The sequence below is a fragment of the Carlito syrichta genome, unplaced genomic scaffold (genome assembly GCF_000164805.1).
Source record: "Carlito syrichta isolate Samal-C Ts95f unplaced genomic scaffold, Tarsius_syrichta-2.0.1 Scaffold96995, whole genome shotgun sequence".
Lineage (NCBI taxonomy): Eukaryota > Metazoa > Chordata > Mammalia > Primates > Tarsiidae > Carlito > Carlito syrichta.
Genome location: NW_007041091.1, coordinates 45,110 through 68,104, shown reverse-complemented (window position 1 = coordinate 68,104; position 22,995 = coordinate 45,110). Strand labels below are relative to the sequence as shown.

General features: G+C 45.9%; 1 protein-coding gene across 2 annotated transcripts in view; it reads left to right on the top strand.

The window, feature by feature from the left end:
• The window catches only part of LOC103265028 (probable palmitoyltransferase ZDHHC14), a 48,057-nt gene extending 33,380 nt beyond the window's left edge, over window positions 1–14,677 (top strand). Inside the window, exon 6 of one of the 2 annotated variants that reach the window (XM_021714707.1) lies at window positions 13,435–14,677. In XM_021714707.1, the coding sequence (XP_021570382.1) occupies window positions 13,435–13,791 (357 nt within the window). In that variant the 3' untranslated portion in view covers window positions 13,792–14,677. Of the gene's footprint in view, window positions 1–13,389 lie in introns of both variants that reach the window. The other variant, XM_021714703.1, reaches the window with a different exon arrangement.
• The last annotated feature ends 8,318 nt before the right edge of the window (window positions 14,678–22,995 follow it).

Sequence of the window (22,995 nt, the reverse complement as noted above, 5' to 3'; positions counted from 1 at the left end):
GCAGAAGGCCTGGTGACACCGAGGCTTGCCAAGGCAGCAGGAGTCAGTGCAGGAAAGAGGCATCATAGTGCAGGTTGGAGAGTTATGTGAATACGGAGATCTGGGACGGGGAGGCAGAAAGGCCTCTCTGCCTCCCTGCCTTTCCCAGTGAGATGATTCGAGAACTCCCTGATGGGGAATCCAAGAGGAGGTGGAAGTTAGGGAGAAGCTGATTTAGGCACGTGGAGTTTGGGTACCTGTGGGTACCTGGGGGGGGGGTGGAGGGCTGCCCAGCAGGTAGCTGAGTGGAAAGCTCAGAGGTTTGCTTCCCCGTGTTGATGAAGAAATGATATGGCTGGTAGAAATTCGCTTTGAAATAATGGAGAAGTGAATCACTTTTATCAGTGACGCTAGAAGTATCAGTCACTTTCACATTAATTTTTAAAATACCTATTAAGACTTGCTCAGATTTGTCATCTGAGATACTAATCTGATTTCATCTCACATGCTGGAAGAGTATCTTTTTGGAAAACAGCATTTGTTTTATTTTCCTTTCTCTCCACCCAACTCTGCCAACTGTGTCCCCACCAAGTCAAATCAAGTTTCTTGGTCTAGTCGAGCACCAGTGAGAATGCTAGAATAGGATAATCCTGAAAGGTAATTGAAGGAAAAGCTTTGCAAATAGAGAGATTTGTGCTCCACGCAGTGGGGAATGGCAGAGAGCAGTATGTGGGCTCCGAGCACCTGGGCTTGCATTTGCCAGCTCAGACGCTTTGGGGCTGTGTGACCTTAGGCAAGTTACTTAATCCCAAGGGCCTTAAGTTCCTAAACTGTAAAATGAAGACGAGAACAATGAAGCTCACCTCCCTGGCCTGTGGATGGACTTGACTGAGGCTCTGTCTGCTTCCTCTTGCCATCACCAGTTTACAGCACAGGGCCTGGCACACCACAGGGGCTTGTTAAACGTTTAACTGAATGAGCGAGCAGGGGCTTGTTCACAGGAGGTTCTTTAAATATTCATGAATTCCTGTCTCCCTAATCCTTGCATCCTCCAGTCTTGCCACATCTGAAAAGCTCTGCCCTTAATGCAGAACTAGGAACGAGGGAAAGAGTTCTCTTGGGTACAGTGATATGGCACCTTGGACATAATGGCATTGGTAGGATCAAATTCATCCATAAGCCAACAGACAGAGGTCACAGTCATTCTATCCCTTGGACACTGTATGCAAGGGCCTGTGTGCTTTTCTGGGGACTATGGAAAATTTTAAGAACTGGGAAAAAATTATAAGATCTAATACATGAAAAGAAAACTGCAAAATCATAATTAATAAATGTTTCGTGTCTGTGAGACACATGAATATGTTAACTTCATTAATTGTTAAATTTAGCACTCATGAAAATTTTATCACCATTTAGAAATGATTTGTAGATTGGGTTTTTCTCACTTCAGAAGAATTCCCAAGTACACATATGATTACGCAGAAGTCATCGCCAATTACAGAGTAAGTTGCACATAGATAAATGTGCAGTCTCGCTGCTGTGCAGTCCATGGCCTTCCTAGCTCATCACGCTGCTTTTGAGACTGTGCTTAGAGCTGGGAGGAATCCTGTTCCCAAGGTTCCTGCCTATTGGTGGGTGTCCCAAGTACATTCAAGCATCACCAGCAGAGGACAAGGTGCGCTCTGTGTGACCTCACAGGTCAGAGCTAGGAGCAGAGAGTGGGCCTGGGATTCAGATCCTGCTCAGTCCAACAAGGAAATGTCCAGAGCTCACAGCGCACAGGAGTCCCACCCAGAGATGTCAGACTGGGGGAGGGGAGTACCTCCCAGCAATGCTGGACAGAGGACGTCAGCAATGGTGGGAAAGAATGAACATTGACCTTTAGATCAATGTAGATCTTGTCCAGCAGACTCTTCTCTGTCACTCGGGGCTGTCAACAAGCCAATGTCGCCATGCCGGATAGCATCCCACTCTACTGTACATTTATAGGCCATTCAGGCACCTAGAGAATAGACTTCTTTCTTGTTTTAGCCATTCTTGATGGGCTCTGGTGGTGTAAGTACCATGCTGCCAGGACCATGGCAAGAGGACACAGTCACATGCAAGCAGGGCTGACACTAAGGAGAACATGAAATCTGCTGTATCCACCCCACTCTCCTCTTTCCAGTTCATCTGTGCACACACCAGCACAGTGTTCACCATTTCTCAGACCATACCTGAGAAATACATGATGTACCACCTGCTATTCCAAGCATTTTGCATAGATAACTCCTGCTAACCTCACAACCACCCTACAAGGCTGGTGCTAACATTATCTCCTTCATAGATTAATCAATGGAGGCACAGAGAGCTTAAGTTTGCCTAGCAAAAACTTTGCAATTTGACCCCAGAGTCCATGTTCTTAACCCTGTGCTATTCTGCAACTCAGTAAAGATACATCTAGAGAGAACTGACTGTGTGTCAAGTGATTTTCTCACATCCACTTTCAGACCTCACAATCCATTATCCTCACCCTCTCTCTCCTATGAAAATCTGATTTACACACACTAGTATCTCACTTAATTCTCACAAAACCATCTAATGTGGGTATTCCAACTCCCCCTTTAAGGAGACAGACTCAGGGTCATTAAGTATGTGACATAGCTAACCAGTGGCCACACTGAGATCTCATCCTTGGCAGTCTAACTCCATGGGAAACTATCTTCTGAACCACTACATCAAAAGCCTCGCAGGTGGGAGGTCTTGTGGGTGCATGAAGGTTCCTCCCAGGGTGAAGGAAGTCACACTGTGCATGCTTTCTGGCAGGAGGATGATTAACTTATAGGGGTCAAGTCACAAAACCGGGCTGTGGAACTGAATGCGTAACCTCTCCATAATCTAACTGATAGCTTGATCAGCACATGTCTACCAAGCGTCTTCAGTTTCCTCTCTGTTACGAATGACAGTGTTAATCAATGACAAGCTAACTCTTTCTTTCTCTTCCACTTGCTCCCCAAAGTCCAAACCATTTACAACACTTCAGACCAGTCTAGGTCAGGCAAAATATTTGTCCATGTGAAAACGTGTTAGTGTTTTAAGTGAATTATTGATCTCACCTAAGCGTGAACTCCACTATTATACTGCTTAGAGTTCATAGAGTTTCTTTTTGGTCTGGAAGTTATTGTTTTTCATAAAATTAGGATGCTTTTGGAACCTATGTCTTCACTTTTTTTTTTCTTCCTTAATCACATTCTCTCTTCTCTTGGAACTCTAGTTATACACATGTTAGACCATTTGATATTGGCCCAAAGGATAGATCTCTGAGGCTCTGTATATTTTTCTCCAATCTCTCTGTCAGTTCTTCAGATTGGATAATTTATTTTTATCTATCTTCATGTGAAATGACTCTTCTGCCATCTCCAACCTACTGTTTTTTCTTGTTGTTGTTGTTGTTTGTTTGTTTTTGAGTTGGAGTCTCACTCTGTCGCCCAGGCTAGAGTGCAGTGGTATGCCCACGGCCACCCCAGCATCAACTTGCTGGGCTCAGGCGATCCTTCTGCCTCAACCTTCCAAGTAGCCAGAACTACAGGCGCATGCTACCATGCCCGGCTAATTTTTGAATTATTGTAGAGATGAGGTCTCGCCAACTTGCCAGGGCTAGTCTCAAACTCATGGGCTCAGGCAGTACACTTGCCTTGGCCTCCCAAAGTGCTGGGATTATAGACTGAGCCACCAAGCCTAGCCTCCAACCTACTGTTAAGTTCATCTAGGCATTTTTCATTTTGGTTTTTATACTTTTTAGTTCTAGAATTTTCATTTGGTTCTATCATATTTTCCCATTTCTTTGTATGTCTATTGATATTTTATTAAATGCTGAACATTTCAGATAATATAATGTAGAGACACTGGATTTTGTTGTCTTCCTCAGAAGACTTCTGTCTTCTGTTTTAATAGGCAGTTCAGTTACTAGCTAGTCACCTTGAACTTGTGTAGGCTTGTACAGATCTGTAGAAAGTCCAACATGTTTTCAAAGCTTCTCTCATTTGGTGTAATTCAACCTCCAAATTCTGTCTTCTCTGAAGATCTTGTCAATGTTTGGTTTTAGGCTTTTTTAGGGTGGGTCTAGGATCTTACTTTAGGGCATGATTCTTGCTTCTAAGGGACAGCCTTTCTAATGTCTTAGCTGGATGCCTAGAACGTTAGCAAGGTGTTTATGAGATCAGTAGTGCATTGTTGGTAGAGTGGGTAGCAAACTTGTGTGTCTGGAGCACATGGAAACATCGGCTGTAACATGTAGTGCCCCCAATGCACTACTTTTCTCAACCTCTAGTATCTCTATTTCTGCCTCAACCCCATTGCAACTGCTATCTTGTACACCTTGGGTGAGGTTTCTTTCTCTGCTTGTGTACAGCACAGCCCTTGAGTACAGACTTGTGGAAGACTCCCACTAGGACTTCCGGTCTCCTCTGCACAGCATCCTTTTCTCCAATATCCTGCCCTACAGATGCAGCCACATTAGCTTCCTCACACTCTGATCTCTGTTTTCTTACTCAGCAGAACTACCAAGGTCTGCTCAGACTCCAGCTCTGTGCTGTGGTTGGGAAATTTTCCCCAAGAAAAGAACTGACTAATTGTGTGACTTATCTTGTGAGTTTCCTTTCTCTCAGAGATGGCAATCTTGTGTTGTCTGTTGTGCACTATAGGACACCATTTGCTTCTGCATTTTGGCCAGTTTCATATACTCCCTTGTATACAGAGTGAATGCTAGCCTAGTATCAGTTATCCATCATTCCTGGGGGTAGGGAGTAGAAGCTTTGTCTTTAATGATTAGGGAACATGTTACAACCAATGTTTTCATGTGCTCCAGACACACAATTTTGCTACCCACTCTACCAACAATAAGCACTATTAGTCATGGAATATGACCTCTCTGGTCTAAAGTCATTTCCATTGCTTGCCTCAAAGGAGAAGCTCTTGGAAATATTAAGATTCAGCACCAGGTGGGCGCGGTGACTCAAGCCTGTAATCCCAGCACTTTGGGAGGCCAAGGCGAAAGGATTGCCTGAGCCTGCGGGTTTAAGACCAGCCTGGGCAACATGATGAGGACTCATCTCTACAATTTAAAAAAAAATTAGCTGGACCTGGTAACACGCGTACCTGTAGTTCTGGCTACTTGGAAGGCTGAGGTGGAAGGATTGCCAGAGCCTAGCAGGTCGATGCTGGGGAGGCCCTAAACGTGCCACTGCACTCCAGCCTGGGTGATGGAGTGAGGCTCCAACTCCCCAAAAAAATTTAGCACCAGACCCAGCATGCTTATTTGCAGATGAAAGAAAGTCTGGAGGGAAGGAGGCCCTACATATCTCTGATAAAATTTTTGCCTATCATTTTATTTTAGGACCAATGTCCGGAGAAGAATGGTATTTCCTGGATGATAGGGAAAGTGCTTCTTGGGAAATCTGTATTATTTTAGAAATTAGAGGCTAAAGTTTGCAATTATAAGTCTTAGATAAACACCCTGATATTGCAGGTAAAAAAAAATTAGATAAATATTGATAGAAAACTATATCAAATACCCACTAGGGGCTTATTTATTATCTCAAAAATGGGGAAATGTTGCTGTTAGCTTATTATCTCATGTAAGCTGGGGGGGGTGGTTATTTAGTGCCTATGAGATCCTTCCTCTACTGTAAATTTTCAAGAAAGAAATGTTAGAGAAATAATGACAGAATGTTGAAAGCAAAAGATACATGTGACCCCAAGTACAGATTTTGCCATCTGAACTCTTATGAAATTCTGAGAAGTCACACAGGAAGTATGTGCAGATAACCCCAATGTGAACTGAGGTCACATTTTCATGACTCTTACTTCCCTCATTGCTGGTTTTTATTATTACCTAACTCTGATGTTTTGTCTATGACAATGTGTGTATCCAAGGCCGTGGCCTCCAGTTAGGGTGCACTTTATCTTTATAGCACACATACCTCATTTGATTGTCAAGTAATTTAAGTTCTGCATAACATTTGGGGCCATAGTTTACATTATTATCTGGCACTTATAGCGACCAAGATCCTTTAGGATCACATACTAAATCTAAAATGGTAACTTGGTGCATAGTTCTTGGAGTTTCTTTTTAAGAAACTCATTTGCTATATTTACTTAACCTAATATTTTAATCCCCTTAATCCAGTGTGAAAACAAGACAAAACTGGTAGTTGCATGATTTATTAAGAAGAACTCTCCACGCATAAGCAGAAAAATCAAATAAAGTAGGAAAAATAACTTAAGCACACTTAAATGATATTAAATAAAATAATAGAAAGACGCTGTCCTCCCAACCTCCATCTACATTTTAGGTGGACTTTAGAAGATTGGAATGTTTTTGTAACTGTAAATAAGCATTCAGAAGACCCCAGAACATGGCTCCACAGCCAATCAGAAATAAATAATGCCTAACTCTAATATTTTTGACAGAATCGGAGCAAAAGAAAAGAGTATTTCTATTCATTCTTCATTTATATACAGACCATCTAGAAAATTCCAGCTTCGCTTTTAGCAGCATCTGTCACCTAGGCTTTTTTCAGACAAGAAGTCAGCAAGGGTAAAACAAAATGTATTCCAACATGAGCAATTTTATTTGAAAATCTGCAGACACAAAGAGTAAATGATCTCTACTGCGTTTTTAAATTGTAACATTAAGTGCTAATGTGTGTAACACCCAGACATCTGAAGCCATAAACTTTGCAAGTTAAACACTGAGGCTTCATTTGGGCCATAAATCAGCCATCACGGTGACTTACTGCCACTACAGCAAAAGTCCAGATTCAAGACAGTGGTATTTTTATGCTGCCAAAGAAGGGTCTTCTAGTAGATGCTCTACTCAAGATCAATCTTCTATTCTAGCAGTATTCAGCATGTGACCAATTTTTTACCTTAAAAAATGGCAGTCATATGATTCAACCTAATATCTGATTAATATGAACTCTTAAAAGGTTATTTTGGAATGGAAGCATGAATTCTCAATTTGCTGTACATGGGAGATGGACTCACTGTCAGACAGCTGAGTGCTTGACTGTTTTGCCTTGAGACTGATTATATAACTGGTTAGATCAATTCAAGCATACCCAACGGTGTCTTGGTGTTAGCTGGAAGATACACACAGCCACCAAACGATAAGAAACAAAAGTGAGTGGTGATGTCTCCCTCTACCGGTGGAAGATAAAAGAGTCCTCAAGTGAAATGCCAGGAAGACCGAGTGGTGGAAGAAAAAAAGTTCAAGGCAAGAGAGAGTTAGAAGCCGGGTGTGAGCCGGGCTTGGTGGCTCATCCTGTAATCCCGCGCCTTTGGGAGGCTGAGGTGAGTGGATTGCCTGAGCCCGCGGGTTCGAGACCCGCCTGGGCTGCGAGACCTCATCTCTACAATAAATCAAAAAATCAGCCGGGCGTGGTAGCGTGCGCCTGTAATTCTGGCTACTAGGAAAACTGAGGAGGAAGGATCGCCAGAGCCCAGAAAGTCGAGGCTGCGGTGGCCGGGAGCGGCCACTGCACTCCAGTCTAGGTGACAGAGTGAGACTCCAACTCAAAAAAACAAAAACAAAAAAGAGAGAGTTAGAAAGGGACAAAGAAAAGAAGAGAAAACAGGAAAAAAGGAGAAGTGGGAAGGAAATCAATGGGGAAAAAAATGGAGTGGAATAAAATTGGTGGAGACCAGAAAGCAAGAAAATTAATTAGAAAAATTGACAAGAAATCGGCAAACAAAAAGTAAAAGCATAGGTAAAAAAAGAAATGGTGTAAGAACAGCTTAATGGGTCATCTTCACAATAACCCTGAAAATATGGGCCACGTTCCTCCATGAGGTTCTCAAATGGGAATCAGCCATGAAGGTTTGTCAGTCCATCGTCTTGAAAAATTTGGCGGTGTGGAAAATGAGAAAAAGTTCTTTGTTAAAAAAACAGATATTCCCAAATCATTTGATATCTGTGCTTTTTCCAAGAAAGAGGTACTCAAAAAAGCAAAGCCTTGAGAGCATTTTATGGGAATTGTAAATTCCAGTGGGCAGAGTCACTGCACTACTTTTGGTGGGAATTTGATAAAGTCGTGTGGTTTCCCACTCCAGTGCCCTCTTAAGAGCCACCAGGAGATTTTAGACGGGCGGTACCCTGGAGAACAAGACCTGGCCCTGGTGTGCCCCTGAGAAGACTGGTCTTCTAAACGGAAATCAGTGAGTTTGAAGGTGGCAAATTATTTTCAAAGCTGTGTGCTACAAGCAGGATTGGGGGTCACTCTGGTGCATAATCTAGTTACCTGTGCTCCCTGGTTTCACCCTCAGCAGGTGAACTGGGGAGGGCACAGAGAGGAGGTTAATTATTAATTTGAAAGCAGTCTCTGTAACAGAGTGAATACTCATGACTATACTTGGAGACACAGTTATCTCTTAAGATAATTAAACAAGTCTATGTTGCAGAGGTGCTTAAAGTCAGATAACTCAAGTTAGGGTTCAAAATAGTCATTTGGGGACCAGGTGCAAAGGCCTGTAATCCTAGCTCTTTGGAGACCAGCCTGGGCAACATAGCGAGATCCCATCACAAAAAAAAAAACATTTAATTAGTCAGGCATGGGAGTGTGTACCTGTAGTCCCAGCTACTCAGGAGGCTGAGAGGGGAGGATTACTGCAGCCCAGGAGTTTGAGACTGTAGTCATCTGCAATCATGCCACTGCACTCCAGCTTGGGTGACAGAGTGAGACCTTGGTCTCAAGAAATAAAATTGTCATTTAGAAGATTTCTGAGTGACTTATATATAGATTTTTTAAAGTTAAATGGCTTAGGCTAAACTTTTTTCCCCATGAATTTCTTCCCCCACTTTCATCTAAGTCCTTAGGCTTTACCCTTGATAAACTAGAGAGCATTTCCAACAGTGTTTGTTACAGTTCTTGCGAAGTAGTAAGTTGGGTCCTGGTGAAAAGCATCCATAGGAATGTAAAGGAGTGGGACAGGTTTGGAGGACCCTGAGTCATGGGGTACTCCCTTTAGGAAAAAACAAACAGTATGCAAGGAAAGAGGCCTTGGACAGGGCTGTGAAGGGAGCCTGGAGCTTCATTGGTTTCCTGGGAAACCCACCCTCAGGTCTGCAATCTTTATTTTGATTCAACAAAGTGATGTTTGCAGCTGAAAGTTGCAGAAGGTACATCAAACTCCTTATGAGCCGGGCTCGGAGGCTCAGCCTGTAATCCCGCGCCTTTGGGAGGCTGAGGTGAGTGGATTGCCTGAGCCCATGAGTTCGAGACCCGCCTGGGCAGCGAGACCTCATCTCTACAATAAATCAAAAACTCAGCCGGGCATGGTAGCGCATGCCTATAATTCTGGCTACTCGGAAGGCTGAGGTGGAAGGATCGCCGGAGCCCAGCAGGTCGAGGCTGCGGTGGCCGGGAGCGGCCATTGCACTCCAGTCTGGGCGACAGAGTGAGACTCCAACTCAAAAAAAAAAGAAAAAACTCCTTATGGACCCTCCAGTGACCATGAGCTCTCAGGAACTCAACTCATCACTGCTGACAGCCGCCGTGTCCCAGGAGGTTCCCACAGATGCCCTGAGCTCTTTGCAGGATGAGGTGGGAGAGAGGGGATAAGGGAAGAGGTGAAGGGGGAGTGCAGAGTAGAAGAATGAACAAGAGAGGGAGGGAGAAAAGGGGGGGCACACCTGTCCCTAGAGAGGGAGGGAGAAAGAGACAGAGAAACAGAGAGAGAGAGACAGAGGGAGTAGGGCCCACCTGTCCTCAGAGAGGGAGAGAGAAAGAGAAAGAGATCATTAGAGAGGGCCCACCTGTCCCCAAGAGGGAGGGAGAAAGAGACAGAGAGAGAGACAGAGAAAGACAGAGACCGAGAGAGAGACAGAGAGACAAAGACAGAGTGAGAAGGGCCCACCTGTGCTCAGAGAGACAGAGAGAAAGAGAGAGAGAGACGGAGAGAGTGGGGAAGGGCCCACCTGTCCCCAGCGAAGGAGGGAGAAAGAGACAGTTTGGGAGAAGAGCCCACCCCTGCCCTTGGGCTCATACCGGTGACCTTGAACATGTCTTCCATTCTATCCTCTAACATATTTGTCTAGGAGTATGAAAGAGCCAGTCAGAAGTAGTTGGGCTGATCCCTAAAATAGAATTTGCCAATTAGTTTTCAATAGAAAAGGCTCTCTTCAGGTCACCAGAGGCAAGCAAATCTAATTTACAATTTTCTCATCCCTGAGAGCTGGGGCATTGTTAGGAGGAGGAAGGGCTGCAGCAGGGTGGCTGAGAGCTGGGGGCCATGGTCCGGGCAGGGCCCACCTGGGGGTCCCAAGCATCTCTGCCTGGGTCCCCTGGCAGGGCTGCCCTCTGAGGTGCTCTGAGCTCAGGAGATTGGAGTGTCGCAGCTGCTCAGCTGTCTCCGTCAGTACGAATACTAAGTGATGAGGTTCATAGAACATTCTTTGCAAAGCACTGCCTATCCAAACCCTGGCATCATTTTCAGAGATGAAAGTTTCATCTCTGAAGCCACTCTTCCTCCACCGCTGGCCTGTCAAGACTGAGCCGCGGCCTGAGTGGAGCTGACAGCCTTGCAGAGTGCCTGCGGCCACAGCTGTCTATGACCTGACAGCCCAGCTGCCCAGCACCATCACTCCTCCCCAGAAGGGACACGCACCTGAGCAGAAATTCCTGCAACGAGAGAGAAGGTGACTTGATGCTTACCTCACAGCTTGGAGGAACACAGTTCTGGCTGTGTCACTTAGGTGACCAGTGGAAAAACGAATGCACCAAAAGGACTGTTAATGCTTCACCGCCAGCCCCTTCCAAGTACTATTTATTTGTTTGTTTGTTTGTTTGTTTTTATTTTGGAGAAGGGTCTCACTCTGTCATCCAGGCTGGAGTTCAGTGGTGTGATCATAGCTCACGGCAACCTCAAACTCCTAGGGAATCCTCCTGCCTCAGCCTCCTGAGCATGTACCATCACACCAGGCTGACTTTTGTTTTGAGTAGAGACAGTGTCTTGCTATGCTGCCCAGGTTGGTCTTGAACTCCTGGCTTCAGGTGATTCTTCTGCCTCGGCCTCCCAAAGACCTGGCATTACAGGTGTAAGCTACTGCACCTAACCCCAAGTAGTTTTTAATGGTCTTTCATTTCCTTCAAATAGATTCTCCTGTCCTGACCCCCAGCTCTGATTCTTCCCCAGCTCCCCAATGCTCTGGAGTTCTGTTCACCGAGATGAAGTGATGGTAAAGCATGGCTCTTTCCTGAGATTTGCTTTTTCTCCTTTAAGTGCCAGCCAAGAGACAAGCTTCTCTTCTAGGCTGGGGTGACAGGTAGGGGATGGCTACCATGTATGATTTTAAGACAAGCCCATGAGGCTAGGAAGGAGAGCACTGAAGCCCAAGGAATTGCAGCTCCTGGCAAACTCTCTCCCCTTCCCCCCCCCTCGATTTTTTTCTTTTTTGAGTTGGGGTCTCACTCTCTCACCCAGGCTGGAGTGCACTGGCATGATCATGATGATTATGGCTCACAGTAGCCTCGATCTTCTAGGCTCGGGCTGAGACTACAGGTGCACACCACCATGCCAGCTAAATTTTTTTAATTTTTTGAAGTGATAAAGTCTCTCTTTGTTGCCCAGGCTGGTCTCAAACTCCTGGGCTCAAGCAATCTGCCTGCCTCGGCCTCCCAAAGTGCTGGGATTACAGGCATGCATGGCCTTCCTTCCCTTTCAGATTGTGCTTTGCAGGTTCCTTTGCATTGTTGTGTGACTGCAGGAGTGTGAGCAACACCATTTCTGGGTGTGCCTCTCAGGGAGAGGTCGGAGCACCTCAGACTCAAAGTTATTGGTAGGCAGTAACTCCAGACTTCTGAGAAAGAGGTGGGAATCATAAGCTAAGTAACACTTATTAAGCACCTACTGTGTGTCAAATGTGCAGTGGTTAAAAGAGGTTTGTCTCTGCTTCAAATCCTGGGTCTATCCCTTACATTCATCGGTAAGGTTTTGAGCAAACCCCCCAGGCCACCTGGGCCTCAGGGTCTTCATTTGTAAAGAAGGAAAGCATGCTTGTTCTAAGAACTTCTGAAGAAACGGAGTGGAGCACCCTCAGCCAACAGCCTGAATGATGCTCACTTCCCATCCGTAGCTGTTCCTCCCGCTTCCTATAGAAACACCACTTCTGACACTCACTGAGGACTGCACAAGCTCTAGTTCATGACTGTCAAGTCCTGGGAAGTCTCTCCCAGCTGTTCTGAAACTTGCCCATGGTTCACAGAGAGGGTGTGCAGAGCTATCAGAAATCCTCATGCCATAGGCCATGGTGGCTGTGCCCAGAGAGTGAAGTGAGACAGAGGATGTGAGGTAGTTGTCATGTGACTTCAGAACACCTGAAAGAAAAGGGGACGTCTTCCCAAATTAGCAAACCACAGAGGCTCACTGGATGGTTCTGGAGGCTAATGGAAATTTGGCAGCAGGAAACTCGGCTTTTACGGAACAGTCTGATCAGACTCTCAAGGACTTCTGTTACCCCTATACATATTTTTTCTTTTTGTGGTAAAATACGCACAACCCAAAATGTACCATTTTAAGCATGCAGCTCAATGGGTTTTAAGTCACATTCGTGTGGTTCTGCAGCCATCACTGCCGTCCATCTCCAGAACGTTTCCATCTTCCCCAACTGAAACTCTGTTAAGCACTAACTCCCGTTTCTCCCTCCCCCAGTCCCTGGCAACCACCACTCTACCTTGTCCTTAAGAATCTGCCTAGGCCAGGGACCTTGTGTCATTGGGGTCACACAATTTGTCTGTAATTGGCTCATTTCTTCACTCAGCAAATCCGCAAGGTGCATCCCATAGGAGCCTGTGTCAAAAGCGCTTTCCTTTTGGTGTTCAGTCCTACTCCATCGTATGTACATACCCCATGCTGCTTATCCATCCATCCATCAGTGGACACTGTGCTGTTTCCACCCTTTGACTCACGATGAATAATGTTGCTATGATGCAGGTGGATACGCTCTTGTATTTTTAAAACAATATGGTAAACAAAATGGCTTTCAGCACGCAAGAAAGTGACCACTGTGAGTGGTAAAAGCCCATGACTCTGTCCATGGGATTTTTTTAAAAATTATGCTTATTAAATTGAGAAACAAGCTCACCAGCATGGCAGCCTATGGTAGCCTCTTTGGAGGCCATCGGGGCACTCGTGGGCGATTGTTAGAGCAGGTTACTTGGGTGCTGGGTGCTGGTGTTTGCCAGGTGCTGGGTGCCCCTCCAGGTGGAGCTAGACTATTGCTCACACTCCCTGCCTCTGACTGACTGAGGTGTCACTAACGGTCTCTCTCTTCTCGCACCCCGCCCTCCCTCCACCCCCATCCCTGTGCCCGCCCCCTTCCACTCCTGCCCACCTGTCTCCGCCTTCTCTTTGCCGGCTCCTCCCACTCTCCAGTGCGACCAAGACCAGTGCATTCAGAGCACCAAATTCGTTTTGCAGGCCGCAGCCACGCCCCTGCTGCAGAGCGAGCCCAGCCTCACCAGCGACGAGCTGCACCTGCCCGGGAAGCCCGGCCTGGGCACGCCCTGTGCCAGCCTGACGATGGGCCCGCCCACGCCCCCCTCGTCCATGCCCAACCTGGCCACCGAGGCCACGCTCGCGGACGTGATGCCCCGGAAAGACGAGCACATGGGCCACCAGTTCCTGACCCCGGATGAGGCGCCGTCGCCCCCCAGGCTGCTGGCGGCGGGCAGCCCCTTGGCACACAGCCGCACCATGCACGTGCTGGGCCTGGCCAGCCAGGATTCCCTGCACGAGGACTCCGTGCGTGGCCTGGTGAAGCTCAGCTCCGTGTGACCCGCGTGGACCCCCGGCCTGGGGTCCACAGGGCCCTTCTGCAGGCGGCGGAAGACAGCAGAGGGGGGTGCCCGGCAGCGACTTGCTCCCCATCGAGTGCAAGGGTGCAGACGACAGCCGCAGGCCTGGGGTGCAAAGACCACTAGGGATGGGTGGATCTCTGTCAGAAGGCAGAGGGTAGCCGGACCTGGGTGCTCAGAGCTTGGTTTTATTTGAATGTTCTTCCCCACCGTGAGCGCTCTGACAAAAATGAAAACAGAAGAAGCCGCTTTCATATTTGGAACCTGAAGGGGGGGCCAAGGAGGGGAGGGTCTCCGGGGGTCAGAATCAGAGTCTGGGAAGAACAGATTTGCCTGGGTGCTCTGCTGTCCGTCTGCCCCTCCTGTGACAGACACACAGAAGGTTTCTGACGCTTGTGGCCAGACTGGAATTGCACTTGTGTTATGCTACTAATAATTGAAATAGACATGCCATTCCATTTGTTAATTAAAAAACAAAATCCTAAAGGGAAAAAAACGACCAGATGTGGATTTGCATGCCACGCTGCCATCTGTGATCTCCAAGGAAGTGCTGCTTTCTTTCTCTTTTCTTTCTTTCTTTTTTTTATTTTGTAACTTTTCAAGTGCTGTTTTGTTGGAAGACAGTACAACAAACTGAAACTGATGGACAATGTCATCTCTCGTCAGCCTATCTGGCTTGGGTATACAGAGAGGTGGCCCTGGGCTGCAGAGGGCGGCTGGGGTTCCATCGTGCCTGGTGTCATTTTCCGTCTGCTGGCAGTGAGCTGAGTGAGGTGTTGTGTTGTGCCACCCACCACAGTCTACACCTCCTTATGTGATGAAACTTCCCGTGGACAGCCAATAAAATGACGTCCTCTGTTATGCTGGATCTGCGTACAGTTATCCTTAGCAAGTCAAAAGAAAAAAATCACCGGGAAGGTCTGGTGAGTCAGTTTGTATTGAAGTGTGCTTAGCGAGGAGGGTTCCAGAACAACCAAAAATCTCATCTTTGAATTGGGAGGTATTTATAGGATGACTTTTTTAGACAGGTGACTAGCTTTCCATTTTTCTCTCTCTCTTTTTTTTTTTCCTTTAATCATTTCTTTTGAACACAGTCTTAGCGGAATTTGCTTTACATTTGCAGATGTCCATGCAGTGTCTGTGGTAGATAAAGGGGAGGGGTATTCAGGGAGAGGGGAGAGAGGGACACTGTCAGGCTGGCTTCTGGGCTCCACAGTGTCACCGAACCTTTCAGAAGCACAACTTGAGGTCCTGGTAAAGGTATCAAAAAACCAGGAGGAGAAACCGGCTTAAAGTCTGGACTGAAATCCTGGAGAGCGTCGTCCTTACCATGACGCTAATCAGGATGGAATTAAGAAAATTACCACTTCACTCACATTCATTCCTCACCTAGAAGGGAACTAACTGGCTCTGGACTTAGGGAGTGAGTCATTTTGGAGGCAGCTGCAGGGAACACAGCATCCTCTTTTCTGGCTTCTTTCCAGATGATAAAGCTAAGAGCCAAATCTACTCATGTTCAAAACCATGCTCTTGCTCCTTATAACCTTATAACCTTATAAAATGCAAGACAAGATTCATTGATCATTGATGCAAGAAACCCCAAGCAATTTGCATTTATGGAAAAAGGAGATTTCTCCTGAGAAAGAGTTGCCATTTTATATCAAAGGAAAGGAAGAAGAAAAGAACAAGAAAAGCACAATTTTCGAGTTTTATTTGGAAAAAAGGCATTTCACAGGTAGGAAAATAATTCGTGTTGAAAAGACCTGCAGAATTCTTGCATCACAATGTCTTTGTGCCATCTTTATTCTTCATTACTGAATACACATATAGGAAGCAGAAAAGGGAAATATCATGTAGCTATTTTGGATTTTCTGGACCACCTACAACTTGTACCCACTTGTGGTTTATAATAAGTGGGACAGAGCCCTCCTTACACAACCACACACGCTCACTAACTCACAGGCTTTTCCTCACACACACTGAGTGACAGCCCAACAAAGGAGCTTCCCTAGCTCCCCAAGCTGGCTCTGCTCCGTCTCCTCCCACCTGAAAAGAAGGGTGCTCAGTGGGTGACAGCAAACCAGGCTCAGCCCCCACTCCAGTAGCATGTGTGACCCAATCCATTCTCACCTTCTTCCACTGGGAGACAAGGACAAGGGTCTCCAGAGCCCTCCACTTCCAACGTTCCCTAACTCAGTGGTTGCTGGTATCCTTCGACCAGCCCTTCTTCCCACCTCATTATGAAAAAACCCAAGAAGCAAGAATCATTCCTGTCTTGTCTTCATATCATGAATATTTGCTTCATATTTATTGTCAATTTTCCCACCCCAGCCCCACCCCCTGGATGCACTTGGCAGCATTTTTCCAAGAGGGGGTTGAGAATTTTGGTGAAATAAATCAAGACTATTCAGAGTCAAGAGGGAGGTTAACTTGAATGGGCCAATTTTTTAAGACAATTAAAGTCTTAAACCAAAACAGGAGAGAGGCCCACAGCCCTGTCCTCTGTGACTTGGGGAAGAAAATCAAGAATCTGAGGAATACGTAACTGTGCTCCCCAGGGCTCCCCACTTCTGTTGTGCTGGAAGGATGATTTGTGAGGTCCAGTGAGATGATGTTTCTGCACCTCCCATTAGAATATATGTATATATATGTATATGTTTTATATATATTATATATGCTATATATAATGTATATGATATATGTATATATATGCTGTATATAATGTATATGATATATATGTAGAGAGAGATAGATATATAGATGTTGAATGGTTCCATCCAGCTGTGGCTGAGTACACCTTGGTATTTCTAAATTTTTTGGTGTATTACCGATGGATTGCATGCTAGCTATAAAAAATAGGATAAATATTTTACCATGCTATTAAAGCTTGGACTATTATCAAACACACACACACACACACACACACACACACACACACACACACACACACTCATTCTGTTGTTTTAAAATCTGTCTGCTTTGATTCTCCTAGGAGTGCCCCAGGGACCACAGCCTTCACATCACTCAAAAGCTGAACTAGGCCTGAGTGCCCTGGTCCCCAGGAAGCAGGCAAATGGGGCAGGAGGGTGGCAGACAGCTTGCATCTGGGAGGGCACGATGTCATGTCACTGTGCCTGGGGAATCTACCCAGCATTTGTGCCATGCCCGGTTGAAAGATGCTCACTCCAGCTTTCGAATATGATTATCTCAACCCGGGACAGCGATGCCAGATCCCCACCCTGTGCCACCAAAATGCCGGATAGCTGTTCTGGCCTGTACTGGCACAAAAGAGGAGTCTTTCCAGAGCCCATCTACTCCCCAAGTGCACTCCGGTCTTCATGGTTACATCTAGGCTGGCTGGGGTTCCAAAGGACAAGCAAACCCCATTTCACAAGCTATGTTCCTGCTGAGACCTGATGGGTCTGGCACTCCGTGGCTTTGGAAGCCTCTAAGCCTTCACGCCCTGAGCCCAGGTCTGAGTCAGGGGCAAGAAAAAGGAATTCATCAGCATTGGCAGTAGGTGTCCTTGTCACTGGGGCTTTGATGGCACTCACCGGTAAAAGCTGGAACCTGAATGGGTCAGAGGCTCTGAAGGGCACAGCCTGGTAAGCCACTCCCTGAGGGTCTTGCCCCCCCCACAGAAGATGTCTCTTTGTGACTTGACTGCCCCTTTCCCAGCTCAGCCCACAACCAGCCTCTTCGTGCCGGGAATCAACGACCTCGGCCTCGGCCCTGACGCAGGGTTTTGATTTCGTTGGAAGGAATGAGGGGTCTGCATTCATAGCATAAGAAATCTTCCTGAAGGTCGCTGTCTTTTGTCCATCCACAAGAGTACGCTGTTTAGCCCATTTGGTCCTGGACCAGGTAAGAAGGAAATAAAGGAGAACAAATGTTAAACACACCTTTTTAACGAATGCCTTACAGCTGTCCTGAAGCTGAGCCTAAGTCCAATCAATGTTTACATTTTTTTATTAAATATGTATGAGCTGTGGGAGTCTAGCACATTCTTGTCCAAAAGAGAGAGACTTTCAAATGAATTCTTGTTCCTCCTGGTCCCCTCCACCTATTCTGCTATTCTGGAGGTCTGTATATGGCGTTGGACGCCGTTATCCATGGTCCTCATTAAAACCAGTCTCTCATCTGTTCCCTTGAAATGTCTGTCTCTCTCTCTCTCTCTCTCTCTCTCTCTCTCTCTCACTCTCACTCTCTCTCCCCCCCGTCTCTTTCTCTCTCTCTGTGTATGTGTGTGTCTCCCTCTCTCTCTCTCTTTCTCTGTATCTGTCAGTCTCTGTCTCTCTGTCTCTTTGTCTCTCCCTATCCCTCCCTCTCTGTCTGTCTCACTTTGTCTTTCTCTCTATCTCTGTTCATATCCATCTTTATCTCCCCCCTCCTTATCTTCTAAGAATAAGTTATCATTGAAATAGTAAATGATCTGAAGCATCGTTTTCTTTCAAATAAATGTCAAAGATGCTAATTGTTTTGTAAATCAGTAAATCCTCTATCCATTTCCCTGCTGTACATGGTCCTGATAATATAGCCAAGATGGATTTTCACCTCTAAGTGGGCAGTACATTAATCCAACCATTAAAAATAATTGGGAGATTGAAGATTAGATTGTTTCTGGAGCAACCGAATTTGCAGCTGCCACAAAACTAGATAAATGGCTTCAACTGGAATTATTTTTTGATCTCATAAACCCCAGGAATTACACACAGAATGGATTGGGAAGCAGATGAGTATCTTGCATTATTGCAAAGACTGTTCTTTCCAGCAATTGTTGACTTGGTGTTGATGATAAAGCTGTAAATGAACGGTCTTAATTACCCTCGATATTTTAAGATGCATAATGAAACTATGAGGTCACATGGCATATCCAAGGAGACATGTTTTCTGTGTTCTATATAAATGGAGATGGTTTTAGTGCAGAAAAAGAAGGGTTGAAACCTTGCCAACCTTTTGCCCAGATCGTTCTGGGTTGGTATTTCATAGTAGTAAAACATTTTTGCATGAATAAAAGAGCATTTTAAACTCTTAGTGGATTCAAAGCCCTAACTCTGAACAATGGTGAACACATGTACATAACATTTCATGTTTCCAGAGATATGTATGCTTATTTAAGTGCCTTTCATGTTTTAATCAATGTTTGCAGAGTTTATCTTAAACCTGAAATGAATTTAAAGCATTTTCCTCCTTCAATAAAAACTGCTAATAGCATAAAATGCAAATTTCAGTCTTTATAAAGTAGATATTTTCTAGGCCAATAAGGTGTAGGAAAAAGTAGGTTCAACACGCATTCAATGAATATGTGCTTTGTAGACACCAACCTGTATAAGAATGTGGGTTTTCTGACCACAGATATCCAGAGTGCTTTCCTGTAGCTGTGGTTCTCAGCTTTTTTCATCCATAAGTGACTTTAGAGCAATGCAGAATTTAGCCCCCTTAATCCATGTGTTTTATATTCCACCTTTTCACACACACACAGACACGCACACGTGTGTGCGCACACACACGTGCACACACACACACATACACCCTAACCTCTACACAATTCCAGGTAGAAATTTTGTTGTTCACAACAAAACCCCCAGCTAACAGTGACTTAGAAAAAGCAATGTCTTTTCTGTTCTGCAAGATGAGTGCAGAGGTAAGCTATCCAAGGTCTTGTGGTGGCACCACAATGTCATCAGTGTCCCGACTTCCTCCTCTCTTTCTGTTCTTAGCACTGGTTTTTATGCTCTAAGTTACTTCATAGTCACAATATAACTGCTACAGCTCCAGTCATCAAAACCATATCCTGGGAAGGAAAGAAGGGGAAAGGGGGAGGAGCAATATGAGTACATGACACTTAAACTGTTCCTTTTGAAGAACATTCTCATAAACCTCAGTGATTTTTCCATGAACAAATTTGAGTCATATGACCAGTGTTGGCTAAAACGGAGACTGGGAAACATGTTTTAGTTAGCCACCTTGCTGCCACAAATAATATTGGATTCTGTAAGTAAGAGAAAAAGGGAGATAATTGCCTTCTCCGTTAGTAAAAGGAGAAGTAAAAATATGAGACTCTCCAGCTGAAGCTCTATGACCCAGTCTCCTCTCGACGGAAGAGCTTGACCTTCACCCATGTACTGTGTCCTCCCTTTAGAAAGAGTACCAGCTTGCAAAAGAACACATGACCCGGGACCCAACTCCTTCTCTCTTCCATGACCCCAGGACACAGCCCCTTCTCTCGCCCAGGATCCAGGATCCAGCCCCTTCTCTCTTCCATGACCTCAAGACTTCCATAACCCCAGGGCTCAGTTCCTTCTCTCTTCCATGCCCTCAGGACCCAACCCGTGCTCTTCGCCCTAACCCCAGGTCCCAAGCCCTCCTCTTCTCCGTCACTCTAGGACCCAGCCCCTTCTCTCCTCCGGTACCTCAGGACTCGGTCCTTTCTTTCTTCCATGACCTCAAGCATCCAACCGTTTCTCTCTTCAGTGACCCCGGGGCCCAGACCTTTCTTTCCTCCATGACCCCAAGATCCAGCCCCTTCTCCCCTCCATGACTGCAGGACCCAACCCCTCTCTCCTCCACGACCTGAGGACCCAATCCCTTCTCTCTCCATGAGTCCAGAACCCAGCCACTTCTCTCTTCCTTCAACCCAGAACTCAGCCCTTTCTCTCTGACACCTTCAGTTTCTCTTTTTCCATTAGTTACTGTTTCTAGGCCACCAGGTTTTACTGCTACTTTGAAAAACAAACAGGCCAGGCTCAGTGACTCAGCCTGTAATCCCAGCACTTTGGGAGGCCAAGGCCAGTGGATCGCCTGAGGCTTCTGGTTCGAGACTAGCCCAGGCAACTTGGCGAGACCTTATCTCTACAATAAATAAAACATTAGCCGGGCACAGTACCATGTGCCTGTAGTTCCGGCTACTTGGAAGGCTGAGGCAGAAGGATAGCCAGCACCCAGCAGGTTGACGCTGGGGTGGCCATAAGCATGCCACTGCACTCCAGCCTGGCTGATGGAGTGAGACCCCAACAAAAAAAAAACAAAAACAAAAAACAAAAAAAACCCGACTCTTCTTGGTCTCAGTTATCATCCTTAAGCTCTCATTCCCCTCATTGCCAAACATCTCAAAAGAGCGATCCATTCTCACCTCTTCCCTTTCCTTGCTTCCTTCTCACCTTCTTCCTCAGCTTCCCTTCACAGCATGCTCTGAGAGGATGCTCTCCAGGATCTCCAGCCGCCCAATCCTGTGGCCTTAGCCTATGTTCTTTTAACATCCCTGAAGCATCTAGTGTTGTCAGTCACCCAGTCCCCCTGGAGTTGCATGGACTGGCTGTGTTGGAGGAGACAGGCATGCTAGGCTAGATGTCTGCAAGCCTCCTTCTCATGCCCCTGTTCAATGCTGTCTCCCTTCGGCCTCCATGACACTGCCGTCTTTATTCCAGCTAGCATGTGCCTGCTTTCTGCTTCCTTCTCAAATCTTCCAAAGGAAGACAGGTGGCAAGGCATGGTCCCCGGCCCTGTGGCATTTTCGCTTCGCCATCCATTCCCCTGCAGAGACTGCCATTCCACCGCCTTTCACTCCTGCCCTCTGTTGTGGACTGAACTCTTCATCCCATCGCCCTCCGGGTGCTAGCTCCACATCTGAGCCAGCTGCCTGCAAGGCAGAAAGTGTTTAAGCCCGGAATCTGGCTTCAGCAGGCCTACACTTGCTCTATAGCCTAGGCAGGTCGCATATCCTCTGGTCTTCAGTTTCCTTACTTGCAAGTAAGACGCCTTCTGGACTTGCCACGTTATTATTGGCTTCATATCTCCACTTAGATGTCCCATCATGACCCCAACCCCAAACCCTTAAGATTTAACTCAGCGTCTCTTTCCTCAAACCAGCCCTTGTTTTTGTTGATGCTTTCCTGGGAGAGTCCCAGGCTTAAATCCGTGGAAGGATCTTCAACTCTTCCTCACTCTACATATGCAATCAGGTGTCAAGTCCTGTCCACTCTTCCTTTACAACATCTGTCTAGTCTTTTTCATTTTATTGCCACTTTCACTATCTACCCAGAGTGCTACACTAGCTGGGACGAGCTCTCCTCCTGTCTGATCTTCCTGTGCCTTCCCATCCCACATGACCCAGGCAAATGAGTCTTCCCCAGCCATGCCAGATCCCAGTGGTAAGAAATGTCAATGGCTTTTTCTTTGCCATTTGCTGCTCAGATCAGCATCCAAAGCCTCTCTGACCCCCCAATGGTGTTTCTGCCCTTCATTTCCTTTCTTCCTGTCTCTCCCTGTCTGACAATCCTCCTTTTCTGGCAGGTTCCAGCAGGTTCCTCCCACCCTCCGCCTCTCCATCTGCTCTTCCCTGACATCTCTTATCTAAGTCCTTCCAATCTTTCAACAATCAACACCTCCATAAAATCTTCTCTGATTGCCTGAGGTACTCCCTCTCCTCTGAATTCCTAAAATACTTACTACATTACATATTCCTTTAAGAGTGAGGTATAATTCACATACCATAAAGTTCACCCTTTGAACATGTACAGTTCAGTGTTTTTTAGCATAATCACAAGGTTGTACAACCATCACCACTAAGTCCAGAACATTTCTATCACACATCCGTGACTTTTTCTAGAGTACATTGTATTTCTATTGTCATGTCTCCCAGAAAAGTTCAGGAACCTTGTGACAGAAACCTTGCCATGGCACAGTGCAGGACCCACCAGCGACAATGAATGCTCAGGAAGGTGGGGGTGGGATGACACAGATGACAGTGACAACATTCATGAAGTGAGGACCCAATCTCCCTGAAGGACCTCATCCTGAGACCTAAGAGTCTCAAAGAAAAGTCCCCTGTTCTTTCACTCCTTGATGTGTCCTGCAAGGAAATGCGGTTGTTGAGATGCAAGTCCCTAGTTCGAGTTCAACTTGAACCAGGAGCAAGTCCTACTGGGTGCTAACGAGAACGTCTGGCTCACCTCTGCAAGCCTCCTGAGGCTCCCCTGTGTGGCAAGGATAATAGTCTAATTTAGGATGAAATTGGGGTCTTGAGTCAGTTATCTCATGTAGTTCTTATAGAAAAACAGATGATAAACCTCTAAAAAATATACTTTATGATCAGTAGTCAAATAAACGTGGATTATTTGGAGATTGCACACTATAAATATATATATATATATATATATATATATATTTTTTTTTTTTTTTTGAA